Source organism: Lutjanus erythropterus, chromosome 6, assembly GCF_056507025.1.
Source record: "Lutjanus erythropterus isolate fLutEry1 chromosome 6, fLutEry1.hap2, whole genome shotgun sequence".
In the NCBI taxonomy this organism is placed as follows: Eukaryota; Metazoa; Chordata; class Actinopteri; order Lutjaniformes; family Lutjanidae; genus Lutjanus; species Lutjanus erythropterus.
In genome coordinates, this window is record NC_139322.1 from 15,060,584 (window position 1) to 15,079,209 (window position 18,626).

At 38.6% G+C, this 18,626-nt stretch overlaps 1 protein-coding gene across 1 annotated transcript; it reads left to right on the plus strand.

Moving 5' to 3' along the window:
• The first annotated feature begins 3,233 nt into the window (after positions 1–3,233).
• LOC146325032 (uncharacterized) lies at positions 3,234–17,453 on the plus strand. Its single transcript, XM_084720772.1, is given in 17 exon segments — positions 3,234–3,649; positions 5,762–5,777; positions 5,897–6,004; positions 6,110–6,192; positions 6,309–6,401; positions 6,487–6,589; positions 9,561–9,706; positions 9,788–9,856; positions 9,942–10,008; positions 13,552–13,733; positions 14,153–14,200; positions 14,280–14,325; positions 14,421–14,572; positions 14,683–14,751; positions 14,839–14,890; positions 15,007–15,114; positions 15,792–17,453. Coding segments are annotated over 17 exon segments (2,415 nt in total). The 5' UTR covers positions 3,234–3,559; the 3' UTR covers positions 16,775–17,453.
• Positions 17,454–18,626: the final 1,173 nt, after the last annotated feature.

Below are 18,626 nucleotides of genomic sequence, written 5' to 3' on the forward strand. Positions count from 1 at the left end.
GTAACTTTAGTCTTTCAGATAAATTTCATCAGGTTTCTTCAGAAATGTAGGCAACTATAAAGTTGGACAAACTTGAAATATACAAGTGAAGTACCTCAAAAGTTCACAAAGTAGATGTAATGTGTGTTTTTTGTTTGTTTGTTTTTTGCACCAATCAACAAAAAAAAAAACTGTCAAAGTAAAAACAGATCTCTACAAAGTGACACAAAGTAATTACAGCTATAGAATGCAAAATACTCAGTTACACACCTCCAAGTCAATTACAGTCTGTGTGAATATGTCTTGATCAGATCTGGACACTACATTTTTCCTCATTATTCTTTAGCAAAACTGCTCAAGCTCTGTCAGGTTATGTGGGGGTCATGAGTGAATAGGGGCTTTACGCTCGGCCTCGACTCTTCCTGAAAAACAAATCTTCTTCCAGGTCTGCTACAAAGTGCGCCAAGTTTCTCTACAGGATGTCTCGTGTTTATGATGGTTTGAGATGTTTGGTTTGTACTCCCAACGTGCTCAATAGACCTTTTTTTCACAGCAGCCATTTTGACATGAAATAGTACCGTAAACAAATGTGTTACCAATGATAGTAATTAAGGTTCCGTTCCATTGAGATCAAACACAGTCAGGGTGCTGCTAAAGTGGATGTTGCCTCACTGGAAAGATTCTACTACACTAAATGGAACGTGACCTTCATTAGTTTCAATGCCTGTGTTTACTCTACAGTATGGCTGCCATGAAAAAGGTCTATTTTAGTCTCAGACCACAGAAGCTGATTTCAGTCTACGTGTCTTCTGGCAATCTGTAGGCCAGATGTCATGGGATTTTTTTTATTCTTATTTCCACTTTCTTATGAAGCAGTGGCTGGTGACACATCAGGTCAACTGTTGTTGTAACTGAAACTTGTCATAGGTTTCTTGGTTGCTTCCTTCACTAAAGTGTTGCACAGTTAGTCAGTGTTTTAGCACCACAGCTGTATCACACTCTCTACCTCTATGGCAGGGGATGTTTTTTGTTTGTGCCTGTGTTGTTCAGTCATCTTTTCTTGTTGAGTTGCTCTGAGTTCTCCCCTGTCTTCATGGTCTAGAGATTGTGTCACAGATTACTGATCCCCTGATCTCAATTTTACTAATTATGTAACTTCTAAAACCTACCGGTAAGCTCTGTGATGATTTAGTTGTGTCCTATTAAAGTAGGTGAATGTGTAAGCAAACACGTAATGAATTCAGATCACTTTGGATCACTTTCATTTTGACATTAAATATTTCTCTGTTGCTCAGTCTAGCCTGCTGTGCTATTTATACTGTTTTGATGTAAGTTAACAAGTTTTGGAGATATTGGCTATAGAGGTTCCTGCCTTCTCCCCAATATAATGTGACTAAATGGCACTAGTCCCGTGGTGTTCAGTGTGCCAAAAATACATATGGAACTACTTTCTATTAGAAATAAAGTAGTTCCTACATGAAACTGCCAACAACGAGGTCTGTGGATTACTTTGAGGAACTGGGTCATGATTTCTGGAAAAAGACACTGGTTCTGAATTTTTCAATTTTTCAATTTTTCTTTTTTTTTTTTTTTTTTGGTGGTGGTTTGAGCACCACAAGCTGAGTGCCATTTAGTCACATTATACTGGAGGGAAGGCAGACATCTCTATGGTTAATATCTCCAAACTTACTCCAACTCACACCAAAACAATCTAGATGGATGGAACGGCACTACAGGCCAGAGGAAAAATATGTTTTTTTAATTTCTTTTTTTTAAATTTATTTTGGGGTAAACTGTCCCTTTAATCATTTCTGGTCACTCACTGACTTTTTAGCAAGAATCATAATGTCTTATAATTTGCACAGTTTCAATATATTATAATCATTCTCTGCCACATCAGTTACTACACCATAATCACAGTCACCATTTTAAATTAGTCTTTATGTTCACTGGGTGCTTTAATGGTTCAGTGTGTAAGAGTTTGGACATTTATTGGCAGAATATGGTAGAAATTAAATATAATATTCATAAGTTTGTTTTCATTAGTCTATAATCACCAGAAATTAAGAACTGTTCTATTTTCATTACCTTAGAATGAGCCCTTTATATTTACAGAACAGAAACAGGACATTTCACTAATGTAATGTTTCCTCAAAAGGCATGGTTGGAATGCATTAAAATTAATTATAACAGTGATTATAATGGATTAGAAAAAATGGTAGAATGTATTACAGCTATGAGAGTTATGAGAATTAAAATAAAACACTAATATAATAATACACTATGATCCTTGCAAGTCAGGGAGTGCCAGTAATTATGAAGAATTATGATAATGTACAGCGAACAGGTCATTATTGCAAAATAAAATCAATCAATACTTAACTAATACTAATTAATTTAAAAAAATGAATTAAAAATATCTTGTTTTATTGATTTAAAAACGATTGTATTGCTCCATCAGATTCTATGATCAGAACTGCTTCCATAGCAACGGTCTGTTATACATAGCAACGATCTGTTTTACATAGCAACGGTTTGTTCTTCATGGCAACGATCTGCTATTCAGAAATAATAGCATTTCTTATTTCTTGTCTGTGGGGGAACTTAAATGTTATCAACTATATCACATTTTACTTCTTTTAGCTGATTCGTGCGCCTTAAATGTTAACTGTTTCATTTATTACTAAAGTTTTGGTTCGGCTTTCATTGTTTTTTGCTTGTTGTAACTTCTTGTTGCCACTTTTTTTTTAAGTTTCTCATCGGTGTTCTCTGTGTCTAGGAGCTTCCATTTTATTGATTTACTCGGTTTTATTGTAAATGAGGTCTATACCGTAATGTATTTCTGAGTTAGAATAAAAGTTAAATGAAGTATAAGGCCTTTAAATGCCGTAATGGACCAATCATTATCAAGCGTTGAATAAAGCTAAATGTTTTATGTGTTACCACTATTAAGCACACAGTTTAATGCATTAACACAAGTCTGTTCACAGAAAGTGTTTAGACATGAAATCTACTTTGAGTCATTGTTGAAAAACAAAACTATCACTTCCTGACCGCGTTATGTGCGAACAATATGAGGAGATACTATCCTACAGAAAGATCATATTTATCAGTTTGACCCACGAGGCTTCATGCGATCACCAAACGTCACCGTGGGGGTATTATTTTCTGTATGACGACATCTATTTGCTTCAGAGTTGATCTTTCTCCACCTGCTGTCTGAGACTGAGATGAGATGAGAGGCGGAGCTGGGGTGGCTGCGGTCATTCAAGCAAAGATGTTTTTAACCACCGCCCTCATGGTGAAGTCGCTCGACGTGACGTGGGAACTTAAAAACACTAGAAGCAGATCATAACCCGAGAAATCGTGCAGAGCACCTGTCGCTCCTCGGGGATCCCCGATCTCCTGAACACAGACGATATCTTTACACAACTTTTTTTTTTTACCCTCACCATCAGAAACCAGCCACATGGATCAGCGAAAGATCTATCTTTTCACGAGGGCACGAGAGTCTGGCTGTTAATTGTGCAAAAAAAAAAAAAAAAAAAAAAATCTAACTAATCTAATTTGGCTGTTTTAGATGTTTAAAATGCGTCTTGACATCACGGTGGCGTTTATTGCCATCGTGGTCTCTCCACTGCTGCTGGAATGTACCACAACGACATGTCAGGTGAGTCCAACACGTTTCCTCACATCTATAACCATCATGTTCGTGCACGTGCAGTGCGAATAATGGGGGTAATCACTGTAATTAAGTTTATCACATCCAATACGGCAGCGTATTGCTTCCGCGCCAGAAAAACGGATCAGTATCACGCTATATAACCTGAAAAGTTAAGGTGATGATTTTCACGTTCATACTCTCACTGTATAGATTTTGTTTTATTATCTATTATTGCCAAGTTGTCTCTTTGGTAGCAGATTGTACATATCTTACAGATATTTTCACACACCTATTTATATTTAGATATCTAGACTATATTTTCCTCTACTTGCTCTATGCGATATATTTTTAGATTTTTGAATGGGAGCAGATGAAATGGGAACAATTTCTCCCCAGGGATCAATAAAGTATTAATGATTTTGATTCTGATAATAACAGAATAACTTACATTGTTATAAATTGAACTTAAACAGATCTTTGTAAGGCATATTGTACAGTGAGAGGATCATTATTGCAAAATAAACCCTGCATCAGGGTGTTGAATCACTCTGAAAGGTATGTTTTGCATTATTACACAGCTTTGTTAAGTGCTTAATTCTGAATTGGTCAATTACAAAATTTTTAAGTTCTGTTATTTATTTATAGCAGACTGTTGCTATGTATAACACTCAGTTGCTATGAAGAACAGACAGTTGTTGTGGATGCAGTTCTGATCACAGACTGCATCCATAACAGAGCAGATAAAATCATTTTTAAATCAATATTTTTTTTTCTCAAATTATTAAATTTTTGGTAAAAGCGTGTATAATGCACAGCAAAATAAATCTCTTCAGGTTCAGATTCAAGACCAAGCATCGCCTGTCACTGTTTATTTCACCATAATGACCTGCTCACTGTTCATTATTCCACTTACTACATGGCTACTTACTAAAAGAAAATCCATAGCATCAGTCTGTTAACAGATCTTAGAATGCCGTGACTCACGAATCAGAATTCAGTATTTTACAGAGCTGTGTAATAACTTGATAACAGGCAATGTTTTATTTTATAACAAAAAGTTATCATGTTACAACATGAAATGTTTTACGTAATAACCAGTGGTGGGAAGTAACTAAGTACATTTACTCAATAACTGAAGTTAAGTACAATTTGAAGAAGTTGTACTTGACTTGAGTAATTCCATGTTATGCTACTTTATACTTCCAGTTCACTACATCTCAGCAAAAGGGAAATTTGTGATTTTTACAACAACTTCAGTTACTCATTACTTTTCAAATTCAGATTACTAATACAAGACATAAGCAATCACCTTGCACCTTTACTGGTCATTAACAATAACAATAACTTTATTGTTATAACAGGAAAAATTGTGAAAAATAACAATCAGCGTTTCCCAAAGCCCAATATGATGACCTTGTCTTGTGTATTATATTATATATTATATTCAGTTTACTGTCATCAAGGACTAAAGAAACCAAAAAGTATTCACAATTAAGACATTTCTTGAGCAATTACTCAAACAGATTAATTGATTATCAAATTAGTTGGCAATTAATTTAATAACTGATCAATAATGAATTAGTTGTTGCAGCTCTAACAATATCCTTTGTTGTAGCAATGAACTGTTCATGTTATAATGTGCGACTGATCCATTTTTCTTTTTCTGGTGTGGCAGCAATTTGCTGCTAGAAATGCAAAACACTGATACCAAAACAATGTGATAAATATACGATGGTTAAAGGAGTAACGTGTAGCCATTGTACATGCAAACATTATCCTCTCCAGAAGCAGGAGAAACATCTGCTTCTCCTGCCAGATTAATGATTTCTGGCGACATGACAGACCCTAACTCATTTGGCGAAAATTCTGCATTAATTTGATCTGGCATGTAAATTTCTAAAGGGGGCACCGCGGCTGTAGCGTTCACGTCAAGTGGAGCCAACTTGACGTCAGTTTAACTTGTTTCCTTAATCTCTAATGACACATCACGCTCGTTTTATGATTCATTGCAGTACATATATTACAGATTTCTTCTTTCACTGGGAGAATCCCTATTCTGTTTAACGAATGCTTCATATTTCCTACTCTTATGTTGTCTTTCCGTTGTCCTTAATTTAGGTGGGAAATCTGACTGGTAAGTTGTTGTTTTTTTCACATCATAGGCCCCAGCATCCTTTCAGGGACTACATGTGGAAAAAGCCACATGTGCCACTTCTTGTCCTTATGCTCTCCTCTGTCTGTCTCTCTGGACAGGTTACGTTGAGGGACACTGCCCTCTGAAACTGACCTCAGTCCGGCACCAGGATTCTGGAGGGATTTACGCCGAATGTGTAACCGTCCGTGCTTGGATGAAGGCTGATGGTATGGAGTCAAATCAACGAACTGTCGTGTACATTTTACTATCATACCATTGTCCGTTGTCTCATGCCTGACAAACCGGTGAAAAGTCACTCTGCTTTCCTCCAGACTTCTGTAAGGCCCCGAGGATTGAAATTCTCTCCCCAGTCAAAGAGACAATTTGTCCTACAATGAAGAAAAAGAAAAAAAAGGTTGTTGTCTTTGCACCACCCCCAAAACTCTGTATATATCGAATATCATTATTAGCCAACATTTAATAGTAGTTCGAGAAGGGTTCATATCACTTTTTCTGTTCTCTCTTTCTCAGTGTGCCAATGAAAAAAGACGACATGAAACCCGAGTCAGGTGTGACATGGGTGCCACGGAGGCGGTGTCACATAGCAATGCCAGTTTTGCCCTGGTAAGAATATTTACTGTTTCAGGTCTCTGTAATATAGAGAGGATGATTTTATGATGGTGAATCTGTATATTTTCTTTCTTTCCAGTGGGAGGTTGTACACGACTGTGTCAATGCTGAAGCAAACCGTGTTGTTTCCGTGTCCTACAACACAGCATCAATCCACTGCAACATCAGTTACACAGTACCAGGTAGTGCGTTTATGATGTTTTACCTCTTTGGTTTCATTCCTTTCAATTTAAATCTCCCTTTGCTTTTTTCATACATTCTTTCTCCATCAGAGCGCCTTGTTAAGCACAAAGACAGTGTCATAGTCTGGTGATATATATCCTGTTTAAGATGGGTAGCAAATTAGAGCTATAACCTTCAACATTTTGTATCTGCAGAGGGCAGGGTCTCTGCAGTATTTCCTTTTCCTCATTTTTTTGCCGTGCTCATGATGTTTCAGCAACCCAGCAAGATATTGCAATTGCATGTCATTCACAATTAAACGGAATGATCATTTTTACATCACAATATTGCTGAAAAAAGTGACATTTATTGGGGTTTGTTTATATATCTGGAGAACAAGATTCGTAGGCCAGGGCATCCCTGCAGCACTACAGTACTTCATTAAAATTGTGACGCAAATTTTCTTTATCAATCAATTGCAAGTTCTGAGATTTGGATATTGCACTTGGCCCTATTGCAGTTTTGGTAGTTGATGATTAATTGTGTAGTACTTAGTACTGCACGTACTCTTAACAGACACATTGTCTCGCTTCGAGACAGTAGATGCAGCCGTCTTTTCCTTTTGGGGAAAACAAGAGGTAGTCCCTGATAGTGTTGCTATGGCAGCCAAGGTCAGAGATGTGTTTGCCTTGTTTCTCTGAACGGAGCAGACATAACTGCATCAGAAATAGGATATCACTGACCCTGAGAGATGGGAGGAAAAGGTGCTGAGCTGTGGTCTCAGACCTTGAACATTTGAACCTCCTTTGTTTTGGATTTGCAAACAAATCAAACAAAAGAATTGATGGGAGCATCAGGACAAAGCGTGTACTGATTTTTCTTTCATTCTCCTTGGCCAGGTTTCAATACATCAGCTTCAGCATAAGACATATTGGATTCTGGTGCACTTTCTCCTTTTGATATATGGGTGAAAGATAAACATCTGCAACAGTCACCACCACTGAGCTGCCTTTGAACACCTAGCTCCAAACAACCCTGTGCAGCCCCTCAGTGGCCACAGATCAGACTGTAGTTGTACTAGCCTGCTGTGTGAATGTGTGTATCTGTGCAAATGTGATCAGGGCAGTCCTGCAAAAGAGAGGCCATCTGTCTTCCTTCCAGTGAAACTTTGCTGAATAAATTAAAGTTTTAAAACAATATGGACCACGTTTGGAGAGTAAAGTAGGAGGGCCACAGCCACATCTTCAAACTCAGCTTTGTTTTTTATCTTATCTACACACCTGTTAAGTTTTGTGACTGCATCTTGCTTGACTGTGATGTTGTTTTGCTGACGAAATCTGTCCACAGACAGACATATAAATATCTGGCAAAGTACTCAAAAACACTTCTGTTGTAGTTCCTGCTGCAGTAGGGGTCTCCAGGACCACAGTTTGCCATGATGACACACACACACACACTCACAGACTTATAAAGTGAAATCAATATCAGCCACGCCGTACACTCAAGTTACAGCAACTTCCTGTTTCGTGGTGAATAATGTGTCATCATGGCAACAGCGATCTTGTTAACCCGCTGGGAGTACTTGTAAGAGTATGGGGCTATAATTTCCTGTTGGCAAAATGATTCCGCAGACGTCGCCTACCAAAGTATCCAGAACCACCTCTGTGGTAGTTCCCGCTACAGTGGGTGTCTCTAGGACCACAGTTTACCATGATGACACAAACACACTCACAAGGTGAAAACAAAACCATCCACACACTGTTGCAGCTGTTAACCACACACTTCTTGGTATAGCTTTTTTTTCAAGGCCACACTGTGATTTATTTATCATTTAGAACAAGGTTAAGTTATAGTTCCCTTTCTGGTCAATTGGTTGATTTATTGGAATTGATTGTAGAGATGAATAAAAATATAGAACAAACTAATTTATATGGATTTGAGCAGCCTGAGGGAAGAAGCTGTTCTTCAGTCTGGTGGTACAGTAGCAGATACTTCTGTATCTCTTGCCTGATGGCAGCAGGGTGAACAGGCTGTAGCTGGGGCAGGTCTTGTCTCTGCACAGCAACCTTCTCTCCCAGATATCACTGATGCTCCGTACATGGATACCAATTTAGTTAAGTTTTTTCAACAAGCAAGAACAAGCAAGACTTCAAAGACTTACTTCCATCATGGTCCCTCATATTCCAGTGATGTTCTGGGCTGTTTAATTGACCTTCTGTAGAGTTTTTTCTGTCCTAGGTCATGCACATCCTATGCCAGTTTGTGATCTTTCCAGTTCAGGATGTTTTCAGTTGTTCTTCTGTAGAAGTTTACAAGAACTTGGCACAGTAATTTTGACTTCTTAAGAATTCACAGTAATTTTGACTTCTTACGTTTCCTTAAGAAATACAGCAGATTCTTCTTTACCAGGAGGGAGATGCGTGATGTTGATTCCCAGGAACTTAAAACTGTTGAAGACACTAGACTTGACTTGACATGACTAGAGTGTAGGAGATGAGGCCGCCAATCCCAACTGTCTGCGGTCTGCTAGTAAGGAAGTTCAACATCCAAGTGCAGAGTGTGGTATTCGGGCCCAGATTGTTCAGTCTACCAATCAGCTTCATGAGGGGGAACACTGAACTTTCCTGAACAAATCAAACTGAGTTTTTCTAAACGATACTCATTTACTCACATTTGGTGTTATGATTATGTCACTGGAGAATGCTGTCTCATACATCTGTCCAAAATCATCTATATGTGCCCGTCTTGGTTTAGATCTGGTGTGTGGGGAAGCTGTAGTATATGATTCATGTAATTTTCATGCACATCATTCAGCAAACAAAGAAAAGAAAACAATCAGATGTTTATCATCTCAGAAAACACTTGGTTTTGATTTGTATGTCTTCTCCACACTCTCTCTTGCTCAGGTTTTTCCATCGTTGTATCACCTGTCTGTCCATTTTGACCTGTAAATTGGTGATGAACATATTCTGTTGTTTGTGTGCCACTCAGATCCCATACCAGACTTTGATCTGTCTGTGAATCTGACATCTAAATCCATCACTGTCACTGTGAAGCCTGGAGAAAAAGTCCTCACCAAATGGTGTTACAAAAAAAATTCACACCACTGCATGGGTGGGACGTCCGCCCCAATTACTGTAAGTAACCAAGGGACATTTAGTTGCGCAAACGCACTTTGTTTGTACACACCTGTAATGTATTTGTTTTTTTCTGTTCAGATTGATCCATCTCAGTCTCGATCAGGTGTCCTTAACATCCCGTACCTGCTGCCCTGTGTCTGCGTGCAGGTACGTTCAGCTTTATTCACTGATAAAGTCAGTGTCGTTTTTTTTCTGTTTTTCATGTCCGTACATGTCTTGTTTGCATTTACAGGCATATTACACCCATACTGATGCCACGCGACATACAAAGTGTCCATTTCCAAATCAAAGCCTCGCAGGTGAGTGTCACAGATGATTCATGTCACAGTCAGACTGAAAATAAAAACATCTTGTAGGGAGTTTTTGTTGTTGTACCATTGTTATGTAATTATCAACTGCGACACTTTTTCCCATGATTCAGAAACACATGGATGGTGTCAAAGACTATGTTTTAGATGTTGTTACAGTTCATAACCCTGTCTGTGTCAATTATTAACAGATAACACAACCACTGTCTGCAATTTAGAGTCATTTAAATATATGGCTAATCTAATGTAGGTTTCTACAGTGTGAGAAGTTAATCTTATTCTTACTGGCCGTCTGATCAAGTTACCGATCACATCTCCTACTGTTGTGATCAAGGCCGTTCCACATTTGAGGCTTTACAAGAAACACAGGAAATGAGCAGAGAGTGGCCTTTACCACAGTGACCTAAGCTTTGAATCATGAGCATTTAAAATATGACCCATTTAGATGTTTTTTTTCCAGCTTCAGGGGAAAATGTGGTTTTGATGCATCAAAGCTGCACTGCAGTTCACAGGGTTCACTGTATATCAACAGTTGGTTATTGGTTGTGTACAGCTAGATTATTTTTGGGCATTTTTGCCTTTATTTGATAGGGACAGCTGAAGATATGGAAAGGAGGGAGGGGAAAGAGGTGATGACACGTAGCAAATGGGCTGCAGGCGTCGAACCAGCGGCTGCTGCAGAGGACTGACAGCCTTGTAGCAGTAGTAGTATAATTGTCATTGTCATTAGCATTATTCTACCCATTGTATCGTGGGTGTTCACTATAAACAAAGTGTCATCTCAGTCAGATCTGTTGCAGACTTGCAGGTGTTGAATAACTCCAACCCTTAGAGAGACAAAGGAGGAGGTCACATCAGGTTAATCACCTGGCCTCAGGTGATTAAAGCGTCTTTGTGCAGCAGAAAGCGCAAGTGAAGTCTGGGGTGTGGAAACACTTTGACAATGTGCACAACAAAAACACTGAACCAGTGGTATGATGGATAGAGGGAAACTTGTTAAGAAAAATGTTGAGCTGTAATCAGGTCTGGGCCGAAATATGTGAATAAGGCTCAGTTTTGGACAGAATTTTGTTGGGCTTTGGCCTTGTCGGGCCCGATTAAAGCTCTAACATAAAATACATACTGCATTTCCTCAAACAGAGATATACAGCAGCTCTCAGTGATGTGACTTTTAACAGAGGACAAGGAATTTACAACATAGTAACAAAATACAGCTGGCATTGAAAAATGTAACTACCACCTAACTAATGGATAAAACTGTAAATCAACCCAAAAATGAGAATTAGGCTACCAACAACAACCGTCATGTTCTGCAGAGAACATGGTGCAAACACTAACAAAAAGTTACATTTGCATTTTGGAACATAAAACAGAAAACTTAACAAACTAGTCAGTCCAAGTAAGTCCACTACAATATTTTAGGATGAAGCTTCATTTTTTATCCACTTCTGTTTGTCCTGTTTATTACGCCGTGAATAAAGGCTCAACACTTCCTATGATTGTTTCAAATTAAAAGCCCTCCAGTGTTCCAGTGGACAGTTCCTTAAGTTCCTTATGGTTCCTTTGATGATTTTCACACTCCTGATGTACTGCAAACTAGTACACAAGCCTCTTTTCCTATTAGAATTAATTATAGGGACAGACTTGCTATTTTGTGACATTTTGTTCAGAGCACAGTTTTTTTTTTTTTTAGCAAGACACCGATAATTTTATATAATTATATTCTGAGAAGATCATTAGTTTTAAAATTGCTGCTTTTTAAAGGATAGGTTCAGCAAAATTACAAAGAGACGTAATTATCCAGTGCTATCTAGCCATGCAGATAGTTTTGTGTTTAATGTGTATCACAGTTTTAGGATCTACAGGTGGAGGGAACTTTGTGTTTTTTTCAGAAACCCAGCTATTCAAGACGATCCACAGATGTTTTCACTGGAACTATTTCCCTTTCCTATCTCTGGAACTACTAATAAAAAATAAATAGAGGACAGTTTCTGGGAAGACAAGCTGCTATTAAGGTTTTCAAATGTGATTTTGTTTTATTCCTGTAAGCAGCATAAATTTAAAGGCACTGCTTGATAGTAAATGCTTTTTTTCTTCCTTGCTAAGAATTAGATAAGAAGATCAATATCAATCTCATATCTGTAGGGTTCATATAAGTCTACAGCCAAAGGTAACAAACTCTGCCTACCAGCACGTCTTAAGCTCATGGCCTGATGTGTTGCACAAAATTTGAAATATAAAAATGATAAAAAAAAGAGAAATGACTGGTTGCTCTGTATATTGAAATGTAGATGAACAATATGTTGGTTGATCTTGGACAACATGGTAAACTCTGCATAAACAGGAAGGCAATCCAGGCACAGAAAAATAGGTCACAAAGGATGGAAAAATTAAAAAGTCTTTATAATAGAGGCTAAATTATGGAGACCCATAGTGGTCAACATTTTAAAGTATTTAGTCACTATAATAGACTAGAATATTTTTTTATTTTTTTGATTGCCTTCCTGTTTTTTCCTGGAAAATGATAAGTTATGGTTTTACAGGGGGTTATGTGCTGGAACTTTTTCTTATCTGGGAGCAGTGGCTTCTGGAGCCTTTCCGGGAAACTAAAAAGCTGCTTTAGTTTCCTTGTTGTTGTACATTATATTTGAAGTGGGGTCATATGAAGTACTTATCGACAGTAAGTGTGTTAGCTACAGTGGACGGCAGTCGGCTTAACCCCAGTTTGGTGAAGCAGAGAGGAGAACAAGAATGGAAGCTAGGCAATGAACTGCTGTGGACAGGGTCAGCAGCAAAAGGTATTTGCTGCCCTGATCAGTCAGTTTGTTTGTGTTACTGTGTGACTTGGGTTCTGATTTGGATTTGGATTCACTGAAGTCACACAATAACACAAACAAACTCACAGATTCAGATGGCTGTAGAGCATGTTCTGCAAGTTCAAATTCGGGATTTCACCTATGGAGTTGGTGGGTTTAGGGAGAACAATATTTGGCTAACAGCGGTTTCCTGCCAGTAAAATCTATCTGATGTAAAGTAAAGGTGAAAACACCTTTTGTTTCTGACCCACTTCAAATAATCTGAACTATCCCTTTAATGAGTAGAGAAGGGCGTGGCATTGATGTCCTTATCTAACTCTTGACAATAAAGTGAATAAGCGTTTGCCCTAAATGGTCAAACTACTCCTAGTTTCATTCATCTCAATTGCACTCTGAAGGCGGGTGAAGTTTCGGAGACAAAAATCCCAAAACTTAAGCAAAAAACCAAAACTTATTTGAAATAGTTTTGGTTTTATGTGTATGACTGGGTATGATTAATAACTTTCTCTTGGCTCCACGCTATAAAAGGTGTGAAATAGTTGTACTGTCATGTATCAGCTTGATAGTGTCCACTCTGATACAGTATACCAGTATTTATATAGGTAAATTAAAATGTAGTAGGTTTACTACAATTACACCCCTGGATAAACCACAGTCAGGCCCGTTGTTGTCACAGTGTTAAAAATAAACATCTCTATTGTCCACATTTCTTCTACAGATGTCAGAGATGTTTGGGACTCCTTTGAAGTCATACCATTTCGGTCATCTTTCCACTTGCGGTCAAAGTGTCCAGCCAGCAGCCTGCAGATCTCTGCCTCCCTCTGCTGGAGGCAACACAAACACGTCTGCACACCCGTACTCAACTCCACACTGCAGGAAGAGAAAGGTTTTCTGGACTTTGTAAGTTTGACAGGACTGCTGGTGGTATCAGTGATTGGTTCCTGATTTAAGATTTATTATTTTTCTTTTAATGTCATGTTTTGGTATCATGTGCGATATTATTCTTTCATTATTTCTATCATGTAAAATAACTTTTTATTACTTCTCAATATCACTGATAATACTATTTTTTTCTATTTTAGCTTACTTTTTGTACTTGATTTTACTTCCACCGTTATTCTATTAAGCACTGTTTCTTTGCATTTACTCCTTAAACACTTAACATTTTATATTTAACTTTATATTTGTTGCTCCATTACTGTTATTATGTTATGGTAGAATCCGGGCACAATAATTTTCTAATTTCCAATTTTCTACCTTATCTTGTGTTATCTCTTATCCTGAAGCTTTCTCAAACACCATTTGTGTCTCCCCTACAGAAATACAACACATCTGCATTGGACAAACACCCTCAGATGTGTTTTAAGGTGAGAATCAGCATTGAAATATGTGCAGTTGCCTGTCTTTTTAGTTGCAGATTCACGTATTTGTTTTTCATCTTTGCAGTTTTCTCTACATGGCAGCCATAATATCTCCTGCCCTTTTCAAGCTGGTGAGTCAAAAAGAGAGAAAGGAGAAAAGAGAGTTTATTTTGTTAATAGCTGTGATCAGTCTCCATTTGATTCCATCTCTCCTTGTCCCTCATAGATACATCCTCGTGGGAGGTAAATATCGGACCGGGCAGGCAGAGCGTGGTTTTGTTTCTCACCTCTTCTGTTGCAGCGAAGTTCTCAGCTCAACTGTGTGTTCTTAATGAGAGTGGGTGTGCAACCATGGGGGAGGTCCATTCAATAACTATGGTAAGCGAATGTATGTGTTTGAACAGGAAAAAGAGCTGAAGGGAGAAAAAGAGACTGATAATTTAAAGTTAATATGAGTAATTATGTGTCTCCTGTTGTCCATTTTACAGGATGGGAATACTACTGAGACAAAGATGAATGTGCCCCTGTTCTTTCTCCCTGAGAAACCCTGTGTGCAGGTAAAGTACCTGCCATACCTTTGTGCAAAACTGAGAAAAGGGTGTCTTTTACCTTTTCTCTCACTCTTTAAATCTGCCTGTCTGCAGGTGTGGCGGTCAGATCCTGCTCTTCGTGGTAGAAGAATTCTGTGCCCAGACTGTGAGTGTGACAAGTGTATCAACACATCCCCTTTTTGTGTATCAGTTCATGCATGAAGGAACACACAATTCTTTCAAAGTAACCAGACACACAATGCTTTTTCTGTGTTTCTACAGACACACACAAGAGATGTGGTTTATATGTTGTGGCAGCTTTGACATTTGTGGCTGTTGCTGTATTACTGGGGACTTGCATCCACCATCTTACCAAGAGTGGAGCAGCAGGTTAGTTCATTAAATGCCATTTCATTTGAACAATCATTGTTTGTGTTTCTGAGTGGTTGCATGTCTCCATCTTCAGATTTCAAATCAATTTAAAGTGTAACTTTGGGATTTTTGGGCCTGTACCATATTTTGCTATTTTCTGACAACGTAATTCTTCTAGGCAATTGTGCACCATTAAATTATGTCCTCTAAAAGTGCTTGTTTTCATCTGGACAGACTCAGATTGTTATTATAAGTGCCTGACAACGTTATGGTAGTAACTGCCTCAGAGACTGACCTTTTTTTTTGTTGAAAGAGTAAAATACATTTGTTTAACCAGAAACAGCAGTTTTATCGCTCTTGCTACCAACCAGGCTCCCTTTGCAAAACTGTAATTTTAACATTATCATCTTTGTTTTCATTCAAACTTGACAGAAAAAAAAAACCTACCAAAGATGGCTGGGATAATTTTTCCACTATTCCAGCAATTACCAACTCTGGTTGTTTGGTTCAATTGTTTGGACAATTAAAAGTCCACCTTTTAATTCTACTATTGTATTGCCTCAATTAATTTGTTTGATTGGTGTTCTCCTGACAGTAACTATGCTAAATTTACAATTTTATAGGAACCACTGAAGTTCAGCGGATAATGAATAATAACAATCTTTTTCCACCCCTGTCTTTTCTCATGTCTCCAGGTTGGTTGTGTATCCAGAAGCCGGTGTTGCTTGTGTGCTCATCAGAGCAGTCGGCTCACATCTCTGCTGTGTGTGCTTTAGCCTCGATCCTGCAGGGGGAGCTGAGTGCCACCGTGCATATGGCTTTGTGGGCCCTGGGCTCACAAACGCAGGCTGGGGCTGGGACAGGAGTGGCTGATCTGGGTCCACTTCCCTGGCTTTATGGGCAGTGGGAAGCTGTGCGTAAGGCACAAGGAAAAGTGCTGATTATTTGGAGTCCTGAAGCCAAGAAAACCTATGAGAAGTGGAGGGAGGAGAGGGTGAATAGGGACAAAGATGAGAAAAAAAAGGAAGAGGTGAGACGTGAGAAAATAACAGAGGTGGAGGAGGATTTGAAATTGAATGGAAGAAGAAAAAAAGAGAAAGCTACGGGGAAAAAAGGTTGTGTTAAATTATGTGATGATAAAGACTGGTACCTCAAGAAGGAGCCCTCTACAGTGATAGCGCCTGTGTTTACGGCTGCTCTGGCCTGCCTAGAGGGGGTGCTGCAGGAGAGCAAAGGTCAAGGAGTGGCCCTTGTCTACTTTCAGGGGCTTTGCCACAGCAGGGACATCCCAAAGGTGTTCCGAGGTGTCCCTCGATACTGTTTACCGCAGGATTTCAGGGGTCTAATACAGGAGCTGGGGGAGATGAGAGGACGGACTAAAAGGGGTAAACTCAGCTGGCACTGCTGGCCCAGACTGCTGTCTAAAGTGAGGTTAGTGTGGCTGGCACGCCAGCTGGCCCAAAGACTGCAAACACTCCTGCCCCAGACGCAAGGAAAGAACATGCAGGGGCCGAGTGTCACATCATCGGTGAAAATGATGTCAGATAAGACACAGAGCAGGCTCAAGTTGCCGCTGGCAGGCAACACGGCAACGATGGGTACTGCACAAGAGTACGAACCTCTCCACGGGTCACCATGGAGAGCAGAGACACATTAATCTCAGGTTTCATGTGTCTGACGCGGGACAGACTCTTGTTCTGTTGGAAACACAACACGTGCATGAGACACGGGAGCTGGTGTTCCATTGTGGTCACCTGAGTGCCAAATGTTCTGCAAGGACTGTTGGTTAACTCGATGCCATCGCACCAAACACGCCACCACTTGTTTTGCATATTAAGAAGAGAAATACTCCGTCCATCAGCCTCTAACAGGAGCTCTTTATGTTGCATTCATGACTGAAGCCATAGTGAACACCTGCCTCTACCTGTAAATATGGTAACCACTATGAAAATCTGGTTGCAAATTATACCTCACTTTCTTTTTGAGTGCATTTAATGTGTGAAAGTGTTGTGTGAACAGGTGATAAACTGTATGGCTGCTGTTTACAGGAACTTGCAGATTTGCATAGGGTTTTCTTTACACAAGCGGTGTGTTTAGGATGAGCTTTGTCCCAGGATTTCCCTGTGAGAAGAGGAAATGAAGTGTACTGAAGGACTGAAGTGTGCTTGACTATTTGTCAGTTATTTAATGTGATCATGTGTTGAAGTGTTTACATATTATGTTACAAACTGTGTTTGTCTGCAGCCCTGTTATCAAATATTTGCACATATATATAGGCCTACTACCTCCTAGAAACAAAGTATATATATGCCAGTGTTATTTTTAGAGCCGGACAGAATATCAGTCGTGTTGTAATTTGTATATGCTATCTGATGTGGGCTGATATTTGATATTTTTTTCCTTTACATAACATAAAGCATATTGTTTTTTTTTAGTTTTTATTTTTTAGTTTAAGAGGCACTTCATGTATATTTGATCCATTTTCTTAAAGTAATAGAACAGTGCGAACAGTCTGGTCAGTGTGGAAAATGACATCACTTTACTGTAATGCAGCCTTTAAAACCAGGAAAATGTAACACTTACACCATATCAGAATATAACAACATCCAAAATCTAAGACGATATCTAGTCTCATATCACAGTATCGATATATTGCACAGCACTACTACACACTTGGAGGGGGGAGAATGAGATGAGGTGTTTGCGATCTGCAAGCTTACTCCCAGATGCCACTAAAACCTACACACTGGTCCTTTAAAGGATAAATATAATATAGAACAGTGATACTCAACTTGCAGCCCGCAGGCCAAATCTGGCCCCTGACCATTTTCTAATTCATAACAAAAATAACTTGACTCACAGTGTTTTTCCCTGGAAGGAGGGACATATATGACAGTTTTGTATGATGGGATAAATTAGGTTGATCTTTCTGTGATGACCTGTTTTTTTTTTTTATACTAAAAGAGCTGAAATGTGCTCTTTATTCTGTTTGAACAGTTCAGGTTCATAAATCATTCCTGCATTTCAGTTTTTGCATCATGGAAGAGTTTCCAGCTCTGTGTAATGTTGTATAATCGCTTTCAAATGTTACCAAAGCATTTACAATTAAATTGCAGTTGTAGTTATTAATACAGTAAAATATCTGATTTATCCATCAATCCACTAAGTTAATTTAGTTAATAAATTAAGTTAATATGTCAGTTAATTTGAGAATAAGTTTCTTTTTAAATGATGGGTAATGTGCCTTTTATTGTTTATTTGTTTTATTGGATAAATATCATTATTATTTATGTTTGTTTACTGACTGGCCCCATGGCCTCCTGTCATTTTGCAAAACTGGCCCCCAGGCAAAGCAAGTTGAGCATCCCTGATATAGAGTATATATAAAGAATATAAGAAGACATGTCGATACCTGATTTGTTTTACTCCCTTGTATCGGCATCAGACCCAAAAATCTGTGTTTTAACATGTTATTTTACCTGCACTTATCAAACGAGCATTTAATTACCCCTCACTGAAAGATTTGCTCA